General features: G+C 48.3%; 1 protein-coding gene across 3 annotated transcripts; it reads right to left on the reverse strand.

Annotated features, from left to right (window-relative positions):
• Positions 1-1506: 1506 nt before the first annotated feature.
• PGGHG (protein-glucosylgalactosylhydroxylysine glucosidase) lies at positions 1507-20678 on the reverse strand. 3 transcript variants are annotated; one of them, XM_083476103.1, is made up of 14 exons: positions 20602-20678; positions 18322-18587; positions 17462-17672; positions 16410-16845; positions 10423-10542; positions 9789-9920; positions 9310-9421; positions 8343-8415; positions 7112-7248; positions 5447-5580; positions 5206-5301; positions 5002-5099; positions 3174-3388; positions 1507-2682 (listed from the first exon to the last, which is right to left on the reverse strand). In XM_083476103.1, exons 2-14 carry the CDS (start codon positions 18566-18568, stop codon positions 2624-2626), a joined length of 2070 nt encoding a protein of 689 aa, XP_083332229.1. In that variant the 5' UTR covers positions 18569-18587; positions 20602-20678; the 3' UTR covers positions 1507-2623. The 3 variants fall into 3 exon arrangements, with proteins under 3 accessions (XP_083332229.1, XP_083332230.1, XP_083332231.1); XM_083476104.1 differs by having other exon boundaries at positions 20502-20642; XM_083476105.1 differs by lacking the exon at positions 3174-3388 and having other exon boundaries at positions 2412-2682.
• Positions 20679-21874: the final 1196 nt, after the last annotated feature.

Genomic DNA, 21874 nt, shown 5'->3' on the forward strand with positions numbered 1-21874 from the left:
CCAGATTTTAACAGATTTTAATATTGTAGGAGCCCGTTTCCTGAGTGGGATATATGCTGGTACCAGGAACAGAGACATATGGTCGGACTGGCCCAAGTGTGGCAGCTGTAAAGCCCTATAGCCGTGATTTACATTCGAATAAACTTTATCCAGTGTCTTATCCCCTCTTGTGGGGCATTTCACATGCTGATAGAGCGTTTTTTTGTTTGTTTTTGTTTATTATATTTTATAATGTATTTTTTTGGTCTTTTTCATGTAAACCACTGCAAAAATAACCTTAACAAAATGCTATATTCTACATAGCATTTTGCTCCATGGCCTCCATCCACTCTTTCTTCCTCTCCACCTGTTGTAACAAGCAGTACGTATGCTGCACAGCAGGCGGGCAGGCAAGGGATGCCTGACCCAGCAGGACTAGGAAAAGAAACTGTGGATGCTTCTTGTCCCCTGCTGCCTTTGGAAATTTAAAAAAGGAATGTTCTCTTCCTTTCCCCCCCTGGCATTCCTAACCCCTGGCATTTACACAACCCAGGTCAGGGTAAACAGATGACAGTGCCATGCACAGCCCATTTCCTCTTCAGATGCTCCTTTCGGGCCTTCCCTTCCCTGAATCAGTGGTTTTGGTGCCATCGTGTGGTTGTTTTGTTGACTTTCAAAGGCTAAAAGTGGGAGGAAGCAACGCCCCCAAAGTTCCCTTAAATAATTCTCCCCCTTTGCCAACTCCTGTTCATGCAATGTTTCTGCAACCGCCAAGCAAGTCTCAGACAGTATTCCACTATTTGGAAGGAATGAATGGTTTTCTTCATCCTGGTGAAAGATTGCAGCGAGCAACCGTGTTGACCCTGAAATTCAGATTCCCCTCCTCTGCTCTGACATTGTCAGGACATAGCCCAACAATTACTCTTCCCAAACATCAGGATGAGGAAGGTTTGTGTAGCTGGTGGAGGAACAGGATGTGGAAAATAAGGCGCTCACAGCATATGCAAGGAGAGACTTCTCTTAACCGCTGACTAACCAAATGGTGAAAATGCCCTTTTGGTCGTCAAGATAACCCTGGGGCTAATTGGTGCAAGCTGTAAAATGAGATCATATATGCTTCTCTGCTTGCTTTGAAGCCTTAGTTTTCATTTAGCGAGTTGGGAGAGGGGAGGCTGTTATTCATGGTAGGTCAGTTATTCCCTTATCTGAGAGATGGATGAGAACTGGAAAGAGGCTTCTAAACCGAGTTAATTGGACTATTGCTACCAGCGTATGCAGCTTGCTTTTTGTATAAGTAACGCTTAGCATATTAGCCTCTCAAAGACAAGCCGTGGCAAATGCTTGCTGTTTCGGCATCCATCCCAAGTCTGTAAAGGTAGCAAGGTCTTCTGCACTGCCTTGCAAGTTTCCATCTGGGAAACCTGCTGAAGAACCTTTGGAACTGTCAGAGGAGGAGGTAGGAAGAAATCCTTGAAAATGCCAGCGTCGAGGGGTTCAGTTCTGGTCTGAAGAAAGACTACTACTGACTCACAGTTTTATTTATTTATTTCATAAAATGTATATACCACTTGACTGTCAAAAAAATTCTAAAAGTGGTTTACACTCCCCCATATATGGGGGGAAATTGTGTACACTTGAAAACGCGGGCAGCATTAAGATAAATTCAACAGTGTAAATAAGTTTTGATAGATGTAATAATGGAATACTGAATGGTTTAGTTTACGTAAAATATGCAGGGATTTATGTTATGCAAGGATGCGGGTGGTGCTGTGGGTTAAACCACAGAGCCTAGGACTTGCCGATCAGAAGGTCGGCAGTTTGAATCCCCGTGATGGAGTGAGCTCCTGTTGCTCGGTCCCTGCTCCTGCCAACCTAGCAGTTTGAAAGCACGTCAAAGTGCAAGTAGATAAATAGGTACCACTCCGGCAGGAAGGTAAACGGCTTTTCTGTGTGCTGCTCTGGTTCGCCAGAAGCAGCTTAGTCATGCTGGCCACATGACCCGGAAGCTGTCTGCGGACAAACGCCGGCTCCCTTGGCCAATAAAACGAGATGAGCACCGCAACCCCAGAGTCGGTCACAACTGGACCTAATGGTCAGGGGTCCCTTTATGTTATGCAAAATGAACCATGGAAAGAGAAGGAGGGACGTCATTGATACATTTTAGAATATTCATTTAAACAACCTTAAAGTAAAGCAGAAAATTTAATAAAAATTATAGGGGGGGAATATAAGTGGTTTACACCCCCCCTTCCCTCCCCCAATGCTAATCACAATGTACAATAATCAAATTAACAGGAAAGTTTTGGGGATTTCTTCAGACTAGCTGCTCGCCCCTCCCTCCACAAAAAAGAATGAAAAATAAGCTCTTTTCCTTTTCTCTCCATTGCAGAACCTTTCTGTCCAGGAAGGAAGCTACATCTCTAAGGTAGTCAGTGGTGGTGGGTGGGTGGGAATTTCAGCTCCCACTTCAGCAGGTTGGTTATATACACAATGAATGCAGTCAAGAACTCAAGATTCAGGCTCTTTAGTATTGCTGCATGCTAACATGAACCACAAAGCCTCTAAGATACTACTGGCTGGCTGCTACGCTTGCAAAGGCCTGGTAGTTTTTTCATACTTGTCATAGAATCAAAACAAGCTGGCTTTAAATTGTCTCAACCTTCTGGATCCAGCCAGCGGCTGCAGGGAAGGAGATACTCTGTCCTGAAATAGAACAGAAAGCACACAAGCTGTAAAGGTGGCCATCCAAACAAACAACTCTTCTATTATCACCATCTTTTTAGCCTTCTATATAGATGCTGCAGAGGATCAACAGGTCTCCTGAGGTAACAACTTATTCCACCTATATTTAGCTCGTCTTAGGGCGTAAATATTTAGGGAAGTGGATCCAACAGGTTGGTTGCAGCTTGGACAGGAGGCATTTCTTAAAACCACCACCACCACCAAGGTGGTGAAACCTTTCCTCACCATCTTTGCTATATACCAAGGGTGGTGTTCAACTAGGTTTTCCTCAGAGTAGGCCCACTGAAACAAAGGAACATGACTACACCAGGCCCATTAATTTCAATGGGTCTACTCTAGTTCAGTACCAACCCAAGAATATACCTCAATTTGTTAAAACATTCAGCTAAGTGGGATCTCCCTGTCAGCAACAGGAAACCTTGATAATACAGCTGTAGGAGATGATGCTGTACCTTCATTTAAGGGAAGATGCTCGCCCGTTCCTGCCAGCACAGCCTCCAGACCAGGTGGCTGTAGGACAGAGGAGGCCTGTGTCACTCGGATGGTGACATCTTCTTTGGTAAGGGTGAAATCCAGCTTGCTTCCTAAGTAGCACACGCCGGTGATCTTTAGCTTCTTTATGTCATCTGGACAGATGGGGTCAAACTTCAGGTGCTTCTTGGTGATCCTAAAGGAAGTACAGGAAGACTTCCTGTTGGAAAGTCAAGAAGGCACCCTGCTTCTTTTCCCTCTCACTTTCCACACCCCACATTCACAATGGACTGGACAGCTTAGGATGGTTCCTGCCAGTTGTGCAGGCTGGCAGAGATCAGAAGCAGCCATCAAAGATGGACTGTGGCAATTAGAACCCACCTGGGAACCATCTGGCGGCGCCCCAGCAAAGCTACCACAGAGATTAATCCCCCCCCCGTCTCCTTCTGTTGATTTTGCTTCTATAAATATTAATCTTCATTTTGACAACTGCCTTCTGCCTTTTTAATACCGGCATTCTAACTGTGACAAAAATCAAGTAGAAATCTATATATACTTTATCAACACAATGCTGATTATGCAAAAGCACTGAGGCTCCCAGGCCTAGCTGAAGGCGCCTGAGGACAGACCAAGAAACACCCCCAGAAGGGCATTTTCCCACTTCCTTGGGACTCTCAAAACCGGACCTGATTTGAGTACTTCAGCCATTTCCTGTTCTTCCTTAACCTAGAGGCAGCTTTGGGGTTATTTTTATCTGAGTGCCGAGAGGCTCTGTCCCACTTCAGTATTGACTCAAACTTTGTTAGGACAAGCTTTGCGGCTGCAACTAAGTTTCCCACACATGTTGATTGCAAATAAACCATCTCACTAGGAAAAAACAAAAAACAGAGCAAGAACGCCTCTGCTATTCCTCCCACCTTAGGGCAGCCAAACTTAAATCACACTAGTCCAGAGATAAAAGCCCTTCCTTCTAATAACATCTCTCCACTGGAACTGTTTGCTTGTGTTGCCCTGAGAGTTGGGTGATGCACCCACAATGCTTTCCTCAGTATGAAGATCACATTGGGGACAAATCAGGAGGAAACTGGATTACTTCAGTCTCAGAGCCAGGGGGTATACAGGCTTTATTGGGGCAGGCTAGAGAGTGACTCGCCACGGACCAATCCGGCAAGAGTAACCATTCAAAACTACCCCCCCCATCCCTATTTGAAGCTCTTTGTCAAGTTGCAATCACTCCCCAGTCTTTCAGTCATCCAGCAGGCTGGCAGGGACAGGAGGGATGGGGATTCATCTTTCCTGACTCCAACAAGTCATCACAGAGACAAGAGGTGGAACCTGCAGCTCAGATGTGATTCAGTTTCCTGATGTAGCGAGCACCTTTTTCATAGGAGCTGCCATCCTTTTTATTCCAATGGACTTCAGGACCATGTACATCCAGCAACATAGCTAACTGCTTGGGTGCCCAGTGCGGCATGCATGGGGGGTGGGGCAGGGCACCCCAGAGTCCCACTGGCCGAGCCCCATTCCGCTCTGGCGCCCTGCAGGCCCACGTTGCTTTTTTGAGCAGCACAGAGCCTGCCGGGAGTCTGCCCATCGCCTCCCCCTCAGCTGTAGCGCAGCTGAGTGGGAGGTGGCAGGCAGCGTGGAACCTGCAGGCGCTCAAGCCACTGCGTCACTCCCATGGGAGACGTGTGGCTCGGGCGCAGTTAAGTACCACCCACCACGGTGTGGCGCCCACTGTCCCCTTCTCCCCCCATCCCCTAGCTACGCCTCTGTGCACATTAAAATTATTGTTAATACAGCTTGTACCTGAATCCAGTGTATCCATAAACGATAGCCTGCAGAAATCCACTCATCCCTGTAAGGAAGTTCACAGCTCCTGATCCATCAGGGTTCTCCACCCAGATCTGAAAGAGTCAGGGAAAAATATTTTTTTCAAGGTTGTTATCTGGAAAGGGTACCTACAGGGATCAGATTTTAAGAGGGGGGTTGGGAAGGATTGACCTGCCTGACCTTGAATGGCTCAGTGATGTTGCTGAAACATTTGCTCAGCTGCTGCTGGGCTCTTACGGTCTCCTTCAGCTCCAACCAGCCAATAGCAAACATGCTCTGATGGAGAAAAGGAACCAACGCCGTTACCAGTGAGGGCCACCACAGCCTCATTCAGATAAATTCATTTCAGTAGCAAACCCATGGAAGACCTCACACTGAAACCGTTTGAGGTTTCCATCCTTTTCAAGGCAAGGTTTTTTACCCAGGTCATGGCTGGCCCCTGAGGGTCAGTCACTGGCTCATACATCTCCAGGTCATTCCTTCTGACTTCTGGGTCCATGGGATACATGACAGGGAATCCAAGCAGGACAACATCAGCCTGTTTCACTTGCTCACCTGAGGAAAGAACAAGAGGCAAGATACACACGTGACCTCGGCCCACGTGCCTTATGGTGAATCGTACCAGAAACAGAGTTGCCAGACTACCTTGGGTGACAAGTAGCCTGTAATTTTCCTGTTAACAAGGAGGTATGATGAACAGCAGGCAAAAATTCTGCACTTGCAGCTCTCCCACAATGCATTTGCACTGGCTGTGCAGCAATTAAAAGGGCCTAGGAGCCCTGCCAGCAACCTTTTTCTGGCAGCCCTAGGAGACAGCTAGCAGGTATTTTTTAGTCATCACCCTACAAAGGTGAGATCATGGTACAGTGATTATGCGACAAAGCCATTCTTCAGCAATACATTCTCTATGAGACAGTAAGTGGCTCATCACAGCTTGATATTGCTTTATATAATAACAGCTTTTCAACTTAAGAATATTAGCTGGCCTGAGATGCCACTGTGGGCAAAATGCCCCAATGCAGCTCCCCCTCACATATCCCAGACCCTACCTGTGCTGCCAGTCCCGTTGATGCAACTGTACCCTTACCTGCGGCTGCACCTGCACTGCTGCCATGATGCAGTGGTGAGGGCGCAGCGGGCACAACAGCTAGGACAACAGTGCGGGAAGCCCCAATGAGGCTGGCTGTGGTGCCATGATGTTGTTTGGATCCATCACTTGGGGCAAATGGCTTCACCTTGCCTCATAAACCAGTTGCACTCAGGGGGCAAGACAAGTGCCTTCAAGGTGGGGAAACTGGATTTGGAGGATGTGTGAGGGAGGATGCATGTTCTCTAAGATGAATTCTCTTACCCCCACTCCTTGTGTTACTTGAAACTGCTGTGTGTGTGTGTTTGTGTGTGTGTGTGTGTGTGTGTGTGTGTGTGTATTCGTGCAGACTAACAGACTCCTCAGGGAGGAAACTGGACTTCAAGACGTGCCTTCCAAGGTCAATTCCCTTCCTTCCCCCTCATCTTTCAAACTGTGGAAAGATTCAGGAGGCGGTGTGTCTCCTCTGAACGCAGGAAACTCCACTTCTGCTGCCAAATGTAATGTCAACTTTGGCAGCGGAGGGTTTATGCTTCTCTGCTGTTCCCTGCTGCCAGTGTTCTGTGGTGGCATGAGGGCAGTGTGCATGGAGCTCAAGAGACTTCAGTGCCAGAGCCATGCAAAGGTCCCAGGTTCGACCCCTGGCAAACCCAGGCAGGGCTGGGAGGGACCCCTGCCTCAAACCTTGGAGAGACGGTGCTGGTTATGATATACAATACTGACCTAGGTATATAAAAAAAAGCTCCCTGTGTTCCCTGCCTCAGACTCTGCTACTCTGAGGTTTTATTGGGGACCTAGGGTCTAAATACACTGGGGGTTCTCTCTGGTATGTGGGAAATCACTCCTATCCTCTGCCCATTTTGGTGCCCCACACTTTTGCACACGGAAACCCATTTTACTAGCAAGGCAAGTGACACTGATGTGAAGACTTTGACCTGAACAACAAGTGTTATAAAGGGTTAGGCCCACCACACACTCCCTTGCCATGAACCGACTCACCTGGGCAGTACCCATCATACTCTGGGTGGTAATTCCTGATTTTATCAAAAGGCACTTTAATTTTCTTCTGAACTTCCTCCCACTCTTCAGGGATTGGAATATGCAACTGAGATCCCAAGTCAACTGCAAAATTCAAGCTGGAAAGCAACAAAGAAAAGAAAGGTTTTTTAAAAAAAGCTTTACCAAAAAAATGAAGAAGGAAAGAAAGAGATGGGCTAGCAGGGCAAGGCTGAGAGCTACAAGGTGGGAAGCTTCAGGGTGCTTCTGGACTGCTGCAATTTTTGTGTTGGATTCGGTCACTTGGTGGCAAATTCATGTTGCACAATTAAAGATGACTTGGAGGTCTTGCACAACAAGCCCACTTCCTCCCCCAAAATGAAATTGTTGCAGAAAGGAAAGTCATGGGGAAATGTATTGGAAAGTGTGGGGGTAATGGTGCTTGATACGAGGTCTTGTAAGCTCCCCACAAACTAATCTGATTAAAAGCTCATTGAATAGCCCATGTCATCTGAGCTTTCTGCAAAAAAATCAGGATGAATGTGGAAGCAACCTCCATGTTTTAAAAGGGATCAATCAAGCTGTCAAAACCTAGAGTAAAGGGACCATGAAGGAAAATGGTGGCGGGGCAAACAGGAAATGCAAATGGTCAGCCTAGCTCACACATCACACCATGGCTGAGCACTACTGTGCAGGCTCTGCGAGAGGAGACTGTGGCCGGCTGGTTTGCTGCTGTGCCACACTGAGATAACCCATAGTTAAGCTTTTTTAATGGAACACGGAGCCAAGTTGTTCGACTTCTTCCTGCAGCTAAATCAATCATTTGCAGCTAAATAATCAGTTGTCCTTTAGGCAATAATCAGTATTGGAGGTAGGAATCAGTACTTATGATTAATTCTGTAAAGAGATTTTGTTTTGTGTTGTTTGGTCTAATTTGAAGATCTTGCTGAGTTATTAATTCATTATAACAATTATTTCATTGTTGTTTTATCCCCTGCATCTTCTTTTATTCTGCTGCTACCTTATGCAGTGAATTTTACGGCCTTTCATAATTTTATGGTCAAGCAGCCTGCTATTTGGTAGAAAGGTGGCACAAACCTTTTGAAAAAAACTTTTAATTAATCAATTAATTTATGGAGTCCTTTGCCTGTATGCATCACCCAAGCATGAAGAAGAAAGGCAGAAACTGGAAGAGCATAGAGAGAAAATGTCATCAATTCTGCAAGTCCCTTACCTCCTCTGGGCAATGACATTGGTATAAACAGAGTTATCTACAGCATGGTGATATTCATCGGGGGGCAGGACACCTAGAAGAAGGTAGAACATGGAAGCACTTCCTGGATTTTTTGAAAATTCAGAATGAGCCCAAGTCAAGAAAAGTCAGGTTCCAGGAGCCAAACAAATGTTGCAGGTTAAGTCTATTGTGCATATACTTGCCTATTTTGCACTTTTTGCATATATCTGCTGTTAGGTATGGGATGCGGCAAGGAGTCATGCAGATAACTAAGCCCCACTTAGTCAGCACTGGAACATGGCAAGCTGCTTTATATTGAATCAGATGGTGGCTCCAGCTGGCTCTATATTGTCTGCTCTACAGTGGCTGGCAATGACTCTCCAAGGTTTCAGACGCAAAGGTCTCTCCTTGCCCTACCTGGAGATGCTGGGGATTGGAGCTGGGACCTTCTGCATGCCAAGCAGGGGCTCTACCCCTGAGCTACAGTTCTTCCCTTCTGTAGCCCCTCTGAGATTTTAGCAGTCACTGCAAACATAGTTCCAAGAGCCTAGAGATGTGCCTTAGAGAAAGGGCATGCACACGGGCATGGATAATGTCCTGGTCAAAGCTCCTGCGCAAGCACATTCACTGCATTTTGGACACAGACAGACAAACTGCATTGAGTTGGTGGTGGTGGTGGGGAACCTGTTCTTCCCGTTTGCACATGTGAAGAAGGGCAGGGCTGAGGGCTGACAGGTTGGTCCTTGTGACATGCACAACGCCATCTCTCCTGCTTCCCCAGAATTGTGTCTGGTTTCCCCTCAGAGGATTAAGGAAAGAGGCCAGAAAACCAAAGGCAAATCACTTTGCACCTGAATGAGAAGTGTAATAGTAGCAGATTGCAGGCAGCTCAAGAGGCAGCACAGGAAATGCAAAAGTCGGTGTATGTCTCTTTGGTGAAGGAGGAGTCCCCCTTGCGCATATTTACCAGGGATGTGGTAGCTCTGGTCTTCTGGGTTCCACACCACCCGGCTGCACCAGTACTGAGCCACAGCATGGACCACCTCCCAGCCTCCTGCCTGATGGAAGAGCTCCAGGTCCTAGAACAAGAGGGGAAAGAGGGGCTCAGAGGGCCACTGAGCTCCACGTTTCCATCCTAGAACAGGATAACATCAGCTGGATAGCTCAGCTGGTTAGTGCTTGGTGCTGATAATGCCAAGGTTGCAGGTTCGATCCCCGTAAAGGCCAGCTGCATATTCCTCCATTGCAGGGGTTGATCCCTTCCAGCTCTATGATTCTGTGAACATCATTTAGGGGGAATGAGAGGTAAATATCAGAAGATGCATTAATTGGAAAGGAATATGACACGGTCTTCAGCGATGAAGCTCTCTCAATTTCAAAAGCAGGTCCCGAGGCTAGAGTTTTATTCATTTACCAGCAATGCCATACAATATGCCCCACACTTACCTGAGTGATGTAGTAATACTGCTCAAATGCCAGCAAAACATCTCCATTGATGTGGATTTCCTCGTTTCCATAAACCTCCTCAGGGCAGACCTCTCGGCCTGTTGCTGCGCTCTCCCAGGGGAACTTTGCACCCTGCCACAATCAAATCGAGTAACACTCAAAAGAGATGATAATTCAAATGGTGATTCTCTATTTCTGTGGGCGATTTAAAACCCAGGACAACCTTTCACATTAGCCGCTGTTGAAAGTCATGCGTACTAGAGACTGATCATGACCCTTTTTGTATAATCTATTTGACACAAATCAGAATGGTCCCATCTGCACTATACATTTAAATCAGAATCGTATCACTTTAAACAGTCATGGCTTCTCCCAAAGAGCCCTGGAAACTTTAGCAAAGAGCTACAATTCCCAGAGTGGTTTACTAATCATTCCTCTTTCCATGGGAACAAAACGCCATACCCAGGATTATAGCTGCATTGTGCAGTGTGGATGGGAAGCAGTGGGATATTATCAAATATGATGAGCAGAAAAAAATAAGAGTGCATGCACCCTCATGGGTCAATCTCTCTCCCTCTTACCTGAGCAATCCCTTTGTCAGGTAAGGTCCCCATTCTGTTCCTGTTGCTCCTACCTTGTATCCTTGCTCCTGTGCATTGCACAGAGCTCCTCCTAGCGTTCGAATCCGGTATTTCAGGATAGCACAAGCTGCTTCCGGATAGAAAAGCAAGATGTTTGGGTACATCCAGGTATCCTGAGTTTAACGACAACATCACACATTGTTATTAGATGGACAAGCTCATATTCCTTCTAGCTCACCACCACTAACCTGGTCATAAAATCTGTATGTTCATTCTTCCTGAGGCTTTTAATGATGTAGGATAGTGGTAGCCCACATAAGATGCTCTTACAGTGTCTAGAGAGCCACAGGTTCCTTACCCCTGGAGTAGAGGATAGTGCCCATGTATGACTTTTTAGAGAGCTATATGCTACAGATTTTCCCTTCCATGGCTTAAAAAAAACACATGTTAGTTCAGTGGGGTGTATACAAGATAGTGTTCAAGAGCTAAAAACAGGTAACTTCTGGGATTTGTGAAAGGCTGACCCCTACATACGTTTTAATAAAGGCCGATCTTTTTACTCGAAGTCTATGTCCTTTTTCTTTGGTTTTCTTGAAGGGTTACCTCCATCTAGGAACCCCTTTAAATTTCTCCAACCTATAGTTCCTGTTATGTACTGAGAACAATAGGATCCAAATTGCAGCAGTCTGATTAGTCCTAGAACAATAGGATTCATAATGCAGCAGTCTGATTGGTCCTAGAACAATAGGATTCAGAATGCAGCAGTCTGATTGGTCCTAGAACAATGCAGCAGTATGATTGGTTGGCAGGAACCACCCAATCCTGCTCCAGATAGAAGTGAATCCACAACCTGATTGGCTTACAGTAGAATTCCGGAATTAGCCAATCATGTGCAGCCCATTGTGTAAATAATGTATATAAAGCAGATACTGTGAGGGGACATCGATTCATTCCTCCTCACCACTATGAGCTGAATAAAGAGCATGAAATCACCTTGCGACTCTGAGTATATTTCACTGGCGACGAAGGTGGGATCCCGCTGAGCTGACTGCCACACACAGCACCGCAGCAACGCCACCTGCCGCACCGCTGCCTCGCACCGTGTATCCAGGCTTCAGCTCCGGGACACAAGGAACTCAGAATGGCAGCCAACAGCAGCTTCTCGCCATTCAACCCAGCATCTGGAGACTGGGAAGCGTATGCCTCCCGTTTCACCTTCCTCCTAGAAGCCAAAGGGGTCACCGACGAAGAAGACGCCAAGAAGAGGGCGATATTCTTCAGCGTCTGCGGAGAGGAGACGTTTGAAATCGCCCGGGCTCTCCTTGCGCCTGAAGACGTCGCTACTGTTCCATACAAAACAATAATGGAACAGCTGAAGGGGCACTTTTCGCCGCAGCCCTCAGTGGTGGCTCGTCGAAATGCCTTCTACGCAAAGCGACAAGCCCCTGGGGAAACCATAACTGGGTTTGTGACCTCTCTCCGCCAAGCCGCCCGGTTCTGCAACTTCTCAGAGCTGGAGAACATGCTTCGTGACCGCCTCGTCGGTGGCCTGAAGGATGAGAAGCTGCAACGACGCCTCTACGCTAAGAAGGACCTAACGTTCCAGGTCGCTCTGGAGGAGGCCCTGGCAACGGAAGCTGCCGAGAGGTCGACGCAAGAGGCACGGCCGAGCCTGCCATCCCAACCGAGGGTCCACCACGAAGACCTCACCGACGACTCAGGATCCGACAGGGAGGAGGTGCACCGAGTACAGCAGCGCACTCAAGCAGCGCACAAACTATAGCTGCCTCGACGAGAAGGAGGAAACTGCGCAAGCTGCGGGGAGAGTCACGAGAGGAGGACCTGCCGTTTCCGCAACGCAGAGTGCAGGCAGTGCAGAAAATCGGGACACATCGCCCGGGTGTGTCGGGCTCGGCCCACCCGACACCAGGCATCAGATGACCAACCCAAGAGCCCCAGGTCCCGGGGCCCAACGCACCAAGGCAACTCGACGGAGCTCACGGACTGCCAGGTATACCAGTTGCCCCACCCCAACGTAGAGAAAATTTATGTAGAGGTACAGATAGAGGGGGCCCCATGCCGCATGGAGCTTGACACGGGTTCAACTCTATCCATAATCTCGGCAAGGACCTTAAGGAAACTGTGTCCTACTGGGGGTCCCAAACTCAGGCCGGCCCCATTCACCCTACGGGACTTCCAGAAACGTAAGGTCCCCACAATGGGGGTGGGGACCTTCAGGGTGCAATACCGAGGGCGGACGCGGCAACTGGACTTGCTTGTGGTCAAGGGCCCCTACATTAGCTTACTGGGATTGGCATGGTTTGGACCACTGGGGCTAGCCATCACCGGGGTGAACCACACTACCTTACAAGTGGACGTGGACGCCATCTGCAAGGAATTTCCAGGGGTTTTCGACGGGAAATTGGGACAGTATACGGGGCCCCCCATTGCGCTACAGCTTGACCCCGCAGTACGACCGGTCAGGCTCAAGGCCCGCCGGGTCCCGTTCGCCTTGAAACCCCGTATAGACGAGGAATTGGACCGACTTGTGGAACAAGGAGTGCTGGAGCCGGTGCCTAATGCCCCCTGGGAAACCCCAATCGTCACACCCGTCAAGCCTAATGGTTCGGTCCGCATCTGCGCAGACTACAAATGTACCATAAACAAGGCCCTAACGGCCCATGCATACCCAGTGCCAGTGGTCAGCCATGTCCTTGCCACCCTGGCTGGGTCGAAAATTTTTGGCAAGCTGGACTTGGCCCAAGCATATCAACAGCTGCCAGTAGATGAGGCCACAGCAGAGGCACAGACGACTGTGACGCACAGAGGAGCGTTCAGGGTAAAGCGGCTGCAATTCGGGGTCAGCGTGGCACCAGGCATATTCCAGAATCTAATGGACTCGCTCCTTAAAGGGATTCCTGGCGTCACCCCCTTCTTCGATGATGTGTTGATTGCCGGGCCCACACCAGAGGAGTTCGAGGACCGCCTCCGCACCGTTCTACACCGTTTCCAGACGGCGGGTCTCAAGGTGAAGAGGGAAAAATGTCTACTAGGAGTGCCTCAGGTGGACTTTCTGGGATTTATGGTGGACGCAGAAGGGGTCCACCCGACTGGGGACAAGGTACGGGCCATTTGTGATGCCCCAGCGCCCAAGAGCAAGACTGAACTTCAGGCCTTCTTGGGACTACTGAACTTTTACCATTCCTTCCTTCCCCACAAGGCGGCGGTAGCGGAGCCCCTACACAGACTCCTAGACAAGCGGGCCCCTTGGGTGTGGGGCCAGCGCCAGGAGGCCGCATTCCAGGCAGTCAAGGACTTGCTTGTCTCAAACTCTGTCTTGGCACACTTCGACGAGAGGCTGCCGGTGGTGCTAGCATGCGACGCCTCACCCTATGGCATTGGCGCTGTCCTGGGGCACCAACTCCCGGATGGAAGAGAGGTACCGGTGGCGTACTTTTCCCAGACACTCAACGCAACCGAGCGGAACTACTCGCAAATCGACAAGGAGGGTCTGGCAATCGTGAAGGGAGTAAAAAAATTCCATGATTTCTTGTACGGGCGGCCCTTCACCGTGGTGACTGACCACAAGCCGTTGCTTGGCTTGTTTGCCCCCGAAAAGCAGACCCCCCAAGTGCTGTCTCCTCGTGTCCTCAGGTGGTCAATTTTCCTTGCCAGCTACCAGTATGCACTGATTCACCGACCTGGGAAGGCGATGGGCCATGCGGACGCCCTCAGCAGGCTACCACTACCGGAAACAGGCCCTGACCCAGCACCTGCACAAGAGGTTATGAGCCTGGAGCTGCTTCCTGACCGCCCCATTCAGGCACAAGAAGTTGCCCACCATTCCAAGAAAGATAGGGTCATCTCCCGAGTCCTGGACTGGGTGTGGAGGGGATGGCCCAGCAGCAGCCCCGGGCCAGAATTCGCCGGCTACACAACCCGCAAACATGAACTGTCGGCCCACAAGGGGTGCCTGTTATGGGGAAGCAGAGTCGTTGTTCCCCAGCCCCTCCGCAAAAGGGTCCTCACAGCCCTACACGAGACACACCCAGGGGTAGTAAGAATGAAGGCCCTTGCCAGGAGTTATGTGTGGTGGCCGGGGATCGATGGAGAGATAGAGACCTGGGTCAAACACTGCCAGGCCTGCCAAGAATCCCGCCCAGATCCCCCAAGGGCCCCAGTCCAGTCCTGGGAGTCCGCCCGAGCACCATGGTCACGCCTGCATGTGGATTTCGCTGGCCCCTTTCAGGGGAAAACATTCTTCATAGTGGTGGACTCCTACACCAAATGGCTGGAAGTCGCACTGGTACCGTCCACTTCCACGTCCGCAGCCATCCGGGTACTACGCAGGCTGTTTGCAACCCACGGGCTCCCTGACACTCTCGTCTCAGACAACGGGACTGCATTTACGTCAGGAGAATTCCAAACCTTCACAGCACAGAACGCCATCCGCCACATCCGTTCGGCGCCGTTCCACCCTGCCACCAATGGCCAAGCAGAACGCATGGTGCGGACCACCAAGGACACCCTTCGCCGCATGACGCAAGGGGATGGGGAGTACCGCCTTGCCACATTCCTTCTAGCACAGCACAGCACCCCCAGCTCAACGACTGGCCGGAGCCCCGCTGAACTACTAATGGGTCGGCGCCTTGCAATCAGATTGGACCGCCTTCACCCCGATAGAGCTCAGGATGAGGTAGTGGTGGGGGAAGGCAGGAACCCCCGGACCTTCGAGGCCCAGGACCCAGTGTACGCAAAGAATTTTGGGGCAGGCCCAGCATGGGTACCCGCCACAGTCACCAGGGTCACTGGCCCAGTGTCATACGAGGTGCTAACGGATGGGGGGCAATGCTGGCGCCGCCACTGCGACCAGATACGGCGACGATTCCCAGGAGAAACCCAGGATGAGGACAGGTCAGAGGAGTCCCAAGGGAACAGCGGGGCAGTGAGGCCCATAGAGCAGGAGGGGCCAGCAGGAGAGGCAGAATCAGTAAATACAGAGAGGACCCATGAGGCCGAAAGGACACCGGAACCAGAACCACGACTGAGCGAGCCGGTTGCGCCAGACCAAACAGCCCCATCACAGCCAGCATCCTTGGAACACGAGCCAGAACCTGGAGCCCGGACCAGGAAACACCCCAGGCCGCAACGCACACGTAGGCCGCCGGCATACCTTGAGGACTATGAATGCGACCTCCCGGGCAGGACTGGAACTTAGAGGGGAGGGGTGTTATGTACTGAGAACAATAGGATCCAAATTGCAGCAGTCTGATTAGTCCTAGAACAATAGGATTCATAATGCAGCAGTCTGATTGGTCCTAGAACAATAGGATTCAGAATGCAGCAGTCTGATTGGTCCTAGAACAATGCAGCAGTATGATTGGTTGGCAGGAACCACCCAATCCTGCTCCAGATAGAAGTGAATCCACAACCTGATTGGCTTACAGTAGAATTCCGGAATTAGCCAATCATGTGCAGCCCATTGTGTAAATAATGTATATAAAGCAGATACTGTGAGGGGACATCGATTCATTCCTCCTCACCACTATGAGCTGAATAAAGAGCATGAAATCACCTTGCGACTCTGAGTATATTTCAGTTCCAGTTTCATTTTCTGGCATCTTTAGTTTAAAAGATCTCAGTCTACAGGACTGGAAAAATCTTTCTCTGCCTAATATCTTGGAGACACTGGGTTGGATAAGACTTATAGTCTGACTCAGTTTCCTTGATTTTGAACAAGTCTTTCATGATCACTCACCACAAGCTGTGTATATAACAAGACAATACTTCATTCTGGAGCTAGTTACACAAAACTTAAATAATATAGCACACACAGAGAAAATTCTGCGGAATTCACACCACCTCCTGTTCTTTATCTCTCAAAATTATATACTCTGGAAAGCCAAGATTTGCCTAAGCAACCAAAGAATAAGCTCAGTTTGGGGCTATGTCTTCCCTACTGGTATCTCCTGATTTCTGCACTTCATCACCTCTGTACAGAGATGGGAAACTGGAGACACAGTAGTGCCTTTTGGATCACCTGGTCCCAGAAGATATGGCCCCAGTAATCTTCACCCGAGGTGCCATTAGAAAGGCCTCCAGGGCTAATTCCGGAGAATGGGAAGTCAGAAGAACCCAGGGGGGGAATGGCACTCAGCAGGTAATAGAGGCATCCATAAACAGCCTGGCTCAGTGAAAGAGGTCCCTCAACTTCCACACAGCATCCTTTCCAGAGGGCTGTCCACGCCTGGACGTGAGACACATACAATGAACGAGAGACAATCAGTGACATTCCTTCACTAAAGTTCCTTTTCACGTCCTCTTCACTCTCTGCTACGGCTGTGAGGAACTCCCAGGTTTTTTCCTTCTCCTCCTCAGGGAGGGTCACTGCTTGTAGCACTGGGGTCCAGATCATGTGTACAGTAGGCTGAGGGCCACTCTCCACCTCAGGGACCAAAGTCTTTCCATAGATGTAGCTAAAGGAGAGAGGGAGAGAAAAGCTGCAGGAAGGAAGACCTTACGGTTCTTTCATCAGATCATAGAATTACACCAGGAATTCAAATCCCATCTCTAACTCTACCATTAATCCTACCACTGGTTTCCTAGCTCCCATCCACATCCGGCACTAAATCTTTGTCCTCCTTACTTTTCAAACTCTCCGTATCTTTGCCCTGCCTCAAGGGTAGCTCAGATATTTTGGACTACAACTCTCATCCTAAGAACATTAAAAAGATATCAAGATATACATGGTAGATCTTCTCCCCCATTAATCTGCCAACATCTTCTGAATGGGGCTGCCGTTGTTCCTTGGGCTTGTCTGTATTCAAACACAGGGACATAAGAAGTTGCCTTCAGGAACTCAGGTCATTGTTCCATCTAGCATTGTTTCAGGCAGGAGTCTTTCCAAGGACTCCCTGGAGATGCCAGAGACTGAACCTGGACCTTCTGCATGCAAAGTATGTGCTCTACCACTGAGCTATGGCCTCTCCTCCAAACCACAGGAAGTACTCAATTCTTTCTGCCACTGTCTTTAAATCTCAGGGGAAGGAGGACAACACAAATCTGACCAAATCGTCTCATAATGATACTCACTGAGCTCCCTGGAAATCTGCCCCTCTGTGCAAGTCCAGGTCTGGACTCTCAGGTGTGAATTGGGTCTGTAGATTTACAATAATGGGTTCTCCTTCAAGCGTTGACCTCTGGATGGTTACGCTGAAGGCCAGAAGGTGAACAAGGGATTGGTGGGCATAGATCCTGTGAGTGGCTGTATAACCCGGAGCCTGGATTGTGTGGATATAGGTCCCTGCAGGAAAAAGGAAAGAAAATGATCCATGTGAATTCAGATTCTTACACTTTTATTTACGTTCTAAAGAAAGCCTAACAACACAAATTTCACACAAGGTCTGTCTGGTTCAAAGTTCACTTTTGGGACAAGAACATCTAAACACAATCTACAATACTAAAATGATATACTTGGACAAATAATGAGGTTAAAAAAACCTTAGTTTTGTTATTTACTGAAATAAGAATTATATCAGGCACCCTATGGAATTGAAAAAATTGCCTAGTAGCACAAGAAGAGAGAAAAACCTCCAGATCTTAAACACATTGTACTGGAAAAATTGATTACATTTGAATCCTAAGTTTCCTCTGGAGTGGTATACTTTGGATTCCATTTAAGCTTTGTTTCAAAACTGGTTGCTAGACTACAATTAGCTCCCAAAAACTTAGTGAACTTTGTGCTAAGTGGGAATTTGAATCCAGGACATCCTGAGCCCAATACCAGCACACTCTATTCAATGTTCACCTTTGTCTCTTTAAAAGTAAGAGCTTCCTTTTAAAACAATGCCCATGCTCAGTGCAAGCTAAATAACCTAGCCCCATCATTGTGGCATTGCTGCATTTGCAATGAAAAGCAAGAAAGGAAGGGCAACAACACTGTTGACACTTACCTGTCCTGGTGTCTAATGAGAAAGTCTCGGTCAGGCTGTCCTCAGCAGCCACACTCATCTTGACATTAATAGGGCTGGGAACATCAGCACGATGACAGTCCCCGACGGCTCCATTATACACCCCGTTTACATGCAAGATGTCCCTGTAGACACGAGTGCCCAGGTAGGCGTTGGTCACCGTGGCAAGGAGACGGGGGTCAGAGGGCAAAGTGCCAGAGGTGAACACAGCAGGATCTTCCTCTGCCATGGCAACATACCACAGGCAGCTGAAAACAATGTGATGGCACACAGTGAATATTTCATCAGATGAGAAATGTTATGCGCGTAATCACAATACTCAGCACTAAGGCACACAAAATGAAATGTAAGCTCCGAGCTGGACAGAGGTGTGAAAAATGTTCTTACAGAAGGAAGTGGAAACATCGTGTTGCTGTGCTTAGGCTGACCAGCCAGAGAGGGGGACAGGGATTGTCTCAGATAATAATTTTGAAAACTGGAACTCTTCTCATCCCTTCAGGACAAGATGGACCTGCTCAAATTCTCTTCTATGCGGTTTTAACAGAGAGGAATCCTGGCCTCTTTGGCATCTGGCTGTCCACGGAAGGAGGGAACTTGCTCAGAGAACACCACCCTGCGACTCCAGTCTCAGTCTCCCACTCAGCCACAGGAAGCGAAGGCTGTAAGCATGGTGGTCGTGCCCAAGGACCTGAATGTCCTTCCTCCTTTACTGGCAAGATTCTCTCTTATGAAGATGAAACCAAAAGGAGAGGACTGATCTTTTCCTCACTTTCCATAGGTTCCTGCTCGTGCACATATGAAAATTTTCAAAGACTGGATGCTAATGCAAAAACCTGTTTTTAAGAGTCATAGTTGCAACAAGATATGTTCCATTGCAGCAGTCTGACCATGTAAGAACTCAGGGCATCTGCAGGATTTTTTCCAGGAGAGATGCAGCAAAGTACAAAATGTACATGGATACATAACTAGTGCCAAAGGACAGGCCTATCATTTTTGGTAGATCTGGTGACTGAGTGGTGGTGAGGCCTGGGGACCACGTCTACTAAGCTGAGTAGTAACTGCCTTTGAGGAACTAATATACCATAGTTCTCCCATTCTGTTATTTTTTGATGGGCAGATTTACTGATCATTGCAGACTTGCTGTTTTGACAATATTTTTCCACCGCAACTGAAACGCTTGAGTTTTTTCCCTGGCTCCCTTTGCCCTGCACACCCTTAATTCATTGCACTACTGCTCCAAGTAACACCACAGTCCCCTCGCATTTCCCCTTTTAAAAACAGAAGAAAACGTGGGAAGAGTACACTGCAGGGCTGCCACTCTCTACTGCAGCGCCAGCAAAATGGGTATATCACTTGTCTGTTTCTTAAGGCTAGTATACTCTCTGTTGTCTCAGCAATATTATCTTTGTTATTACAGGGTGAGTCCTTTGAAAGAGGCCCCGTGGATACAGAGTACACATGTTCCACGGGGCCTCTTTTAAAAGACTCACCCTGTATTAGCATGGCAATTTTACAAGAAGAAAATCACATGTATGGAAAATAAGCCCAGAGGTTGAAAGCTCAATCACAGCTACAATCTACGGTATTTCTGACTTTCCCCCATGGAACAGCAATCCAGAAACACTCATTCCAAAAGGTCAGCGAGCGGATGGGGGGGGGGGGCGATCAAAAAATTAACCAGGAAGTTTCTACTCCACCTTTCTTTTGGTTAATTGGCTAGCTCCGATTTCTCATTGTTACGACTTCATTCATTGGCTACACACAGTGAAAGGCGGGAGCAAGGTTAGTTTCTTACAAAAACAAACCTCCCATCTCAAATGTCACAAGGTTTGCTGCGATTATATTATTGAAAAGCTGCTTCCCCTCTCTCCACTGCCATGCTGGTAGTTTGGGAAAAGTCCGCTTCTCTCACTCAACAGGTATAACAACACTTTCCTGGCGATTTTCCTGCAAAAAAGCTCCCTCTGCTCGTTCGCGCTGAGGATCGAGCAAAACACGCACACGCGACATAGTCATTTAACCACCTTAATGGAGGTGTTAAGCAATCCCATAAATGTCTACTCAGAAGTAAGTGCCATTGAGTCAGATCGGGCTGACTAGTCCCAGGTAAGTGCAAGCACACTTACCTTGGAGTAAGCCCCACTTGGATCAATGGCACTTACCGCGCTAAAAGACGTGGTGAACTGGAGGCCAGTTCATACTACAGTACAGGTGAAGAGGGAACGGATGAGTTGCCTCGGGAAAACAATGGTTGGGTCTTGCCTTGAATCAGGTCGCTGAGAGCCGGACAGTCCTCCGGATTGCTGCTGGAGGTGGAGCCGCCGGAGGACGACGGGGGCGGGGAGAGCCCAGGAGGGAGGAGAAGGAAATACGTTTAACTTTTAAAAAAGCAATAACAACTTCCAGCCGGAGATAATTAACTTCGCGTGTGTCCTATAATATCGTAATCTGAGCAAGGGAAACATAGCAGGGTACACAGGGTACACAGATTGCGCCGAAAAAGATTTAATTATCTGGTTAATCACTTTTTCGCACGGAGAGGAAATTTCCCGCTTGGTGTCCTGCGAGTCAGTCAGCAAAGAGATCAAGGGAGAAGCTCAGCAAACAATAAAGAGCGAAAAAACACAGCAAAAGGCAAGGAAACCGGGAGTTCCAGAGCAAAGAAACATATGCAACAGGGAAATTCCCGTGAAATAAAAGATTCATTCCCTTCACACCTGGGGCTGCCTACAGACTATACATTTGAAGCACATCCTTCCGGATCCTGGGAACTGTAGTTTACTACTCCCATATATTGTATGTATTGTACATTGTTCCCAGCACCCACAACAAACTACAGTTCACATGGTTTTTTGGTGTGTGAGATTTAAGGGGGGGGGGAGGAACCTGGGTCTTTCTGGATGAATCTTCTGGTACCATCAAGATCTACCTTGGGATCTGCTGCCCCTGCTGCAGTCGCCTCACCTTGCCTTATGAGTGGGCCGGCCCTGGCACCATGATACAAGTTTTTGTGGCGGGTAGGTGGACTAGAGTCCACATTATGCTTTAGTAAACATGTTAGTGAATAAGTTACCACAGGACTCTTAGTTGTTCGTAGTGCAGTGCGTCTGGGAAATGGGTGGAAAAGGGACAAAAGAGGAAAAAAACTCTTTTCGTTTTGAAAATGAATGTCCTTCTTTTGTGCCTGCAGCGCACTATTTGCCTCCAGGAAGGCGAATCCAGCAAACATCTTGTCTATTCTGTCTGGCAGATCAGTTTCTGTGGAGCCTCTAGTGATGTGATGCCAATTTTTAGGGGTCTCTCTTCCTGGACTACTTTTAAAACCATCGGCTTGGGAAATGTTTAAGGGCAATGGGATACACAGTAAGCCTGCAACTTATGCATCTTTAATTTGTTCTCATTCTTCTTTACATGCTTGGCATTTTTTTAAAAAAACACAGAAATTTAAAAGGGGGCAGGCACCCAGGAAAAAAGACTTTGGCAATCCCGCCTGCCCTTGAACCCAATGTGTTTTTACTATACACAATATTGGCTT

Source organism: Podarcis liolepis (assembly GCF_965112155.1).
Source record: "Podarcis liolepis genome assembly, chromosome: 1".
In the NCBI taxonomy this organism is placed as follows: Eukaryota; Metazoa; Chordata; class Lepidosauria; order Squamata; family Lacertidae; genus Podarcis; species Podarcis liolepis.